This window comes from Diachasma alloeum, unplaced genomic scaffold (genome assembly GCF_001412515.2).
Source record: "Diachasma alloeum isolate Michigan unplaced genomic scaffold, Dall2.0 Dall_scaffold_01001, whole genome shotgun sequence".
In the NCBI taxonomy this organism is placed as follows: domain Eukaryota; kingdom Metazoa; phylum Arthropoda; class Insecta; order Hymenoptera; family Braconidae; genus Diachasma; species Diachasma alloeum.
The window spans coordinates 14,973-17,238 of NW_021681116.1; the positions used below are offsets into that span (position 1 = coordinate 14,973).

Below are 2,266 nucleotides of genomic sequence, written 5' to 3' on the forward strand. Positions count from 1 at the left end.
TGCGCCGAGAAAACATTGGGTTTCTTATAGCGCCGTAACTTTAGTCGCAATATTATTTTTTTTATTGCAGAGATTAAGGGATGAAACAGGGGCTGATGGATGGGGAATTTAATTCTCCATTGAACAGTCTTTGTTTCATCCCTTAATATTAATTAGTCGCCGAATAAATCAACTGAAAAACATAAAGTAAACATTGAGTACAAGGAGGACAAAAATCCCCCTCCGAACCTGGCCCTGTGACAGCGGGACTGCTATATACTGCCGAGTTACTCACGCGCCCGACTCACGTTTACTGACAATTCGACGGGACGCCGCCTTTCCCATGGAGTACCAACTAACTTTTTTGGAGTCAGTCAAACCCCCTCGATTCGGACCTCTACACAGGTCTATCCTCTTGGTGCCCAGCCCTGTGATTCCCCCCACATAGGCGCTTTCTCCCGCGCTACGCCGTTATCGACACTCTCATACGCTCCCTGTTTTACTCACAGTTACGTCCTCGGCGTCTTGCCGATCTCTGCCTTACTCATAGATACGGCCGCAAATTAGTTCATGCGCCACCGCTACGAAATTTTGCGGTTGCAGCTTCCCCATAAGGGCTGGCAACCTCCCCTATAATCTCTGTTGCGGGTGCGTCAGGAGGCCGCCCGCATGTGACTATATATATATTAAGTGCTCTTTAGACCTTTGCAAGTGATGTGTTCCCCAAAACGACTGTGAAGCCTCACGAACGCTCCAAAAATATCCATCAATAAATCATCCACCCCATCCTCACCATCTCGAGCCCCCAATCACCCCTAAACGCCAACCCTCAAGTGAAACTTCGACTTTCCACCCCGAGTTAACCCCAAACATGATCTCAAAAATTTGTTATTTCTCTTTGACTTTCTGCAGCGTTTGACTCTTCCACTAATAACAACATTCAAAAAAACTAGTCAAAAAGAATTTCCCGATGGTCATGGGGGCCTCAAAGTTATAGTTAATGTGTAATTAAACAGTGAAAAATTAAAGGTGAAGATGCAATCGATTTATTGGACTGGGAGACTGATATCACGGGCTATATGGAGTGGAATAACAAATTATACATCAGCTGCAGATCCAGCGTTGAAGAAACGCGAGGTATCACTGGTATCAGCTGTCTGTGGCTTCCCAAAGGACTTTGGCCGCGGCAGAATAAGCAAGGGACAATTCGGTGATGATGCGTGGTTCAATGCTAAATTCAAAGCCGTCGAAGTCATCGGTAAAGATTTATTTTATTATCCATTTCTCATATTTTTATTTGGCTTTTGTCATTGTATGATCTTTTGTGGAGCATGAAATACAGCAACTTAATAATGAAATGATGATGGTCGTCTTATCTCGCAAACGTAAGGTTTTAAGAAAAATCATCAGTTAAAATTTTTTGTAACAATTAAATTTCCGACAAAGAATTTCGTTGACTTTTTTTCATATTTTGTGAAGCAAAGAGTGGACGAATAACTAAATTTTACCTAACTAGCTACTTATGTGGATAAGGAGGCGTTTTAGAAAGAACATGTCTACGGTGGTTTTCGTTTGTTAAGGAGAACCTTTTCTGCGAAAACTGTTTCCTGAATTCTCTCGTCAAGCCACTCGCTGTGAAGATAATTCAATATTCATCTAAATATGATAGCAAGGAGTTTATGAAGTAAATAATGAAGTCATAAGTGTTATTCTGTCTCGGAAGCGAGAGGTTTTACTAGGAACTGTCAATAGACGTATTGTAGAGGAGTGAATTTCCGATCAACATTGTCATTGACTTTTTTCGCAGAGTTACTTGTTATGGAGATAATCCAATATTTATGGAATGTGCGAATTAAATATTACTTGTCTTTACATGATAAAAAGAAAAGGAGACATTTCAGAAGAAAAATGTTCAGTCTTTTTTTTATCGAGGATAAAAGTCTCTCCTAATATTCTATCGTAAAGACTGTGACGTATTGAGATCGATCAATACGTCGATTTATTTAATAATTATAATTATTATGCCCAAAGTGGTGGACGATGGGAACGGGAAACGAGGTTTCTCATTCCCTTCATCCAAAGATTGCTCAGCAGTCCCACGGTGTCCCATGGACACCAGCGTAAGCAGTTCCACGGTTTCTACAGGTCCAGTTCAGGGTGCTGAACTGTTTGACTGTGTAGGTTTCTATACAAACGAATGCACGAAACCGTATTAGTGAAGAAAACCGTGGGATTGCTTAGGTAAGCATTTTGGGACTTTGACGAGTTTGGACGACTCGGGAAGCAC

The 2,266-nt window shown here is 41.4% G+C and overlaps 1 protein-coding gene across 1 annotated transcript in view; it reads left to right on the plus strand.

Annotated features, from left to right (window-relative positions):
* The first annotated feature begins 625 nt into the window (after positions 1–625).
* The window catches only part of LOC107045569 (protein phosphatase PTC7 homolog), a 21,983-nt gene continuing 20,342 nt past the window's right edge, over positions 626–2,266 (plus strand). Inside the window, exon 1 of the mRNA XM_015267883.2 lies at positions 626–1,237. Within this exon, the coding sequence (XP_015123369.1) occupies positions 1,015–1,237 (223 nt within the window). The 5' untranslated portion in view covers positions 626–1,014. The remainder of the gene's footprint in view (positions 1,238–2,266) is intronic.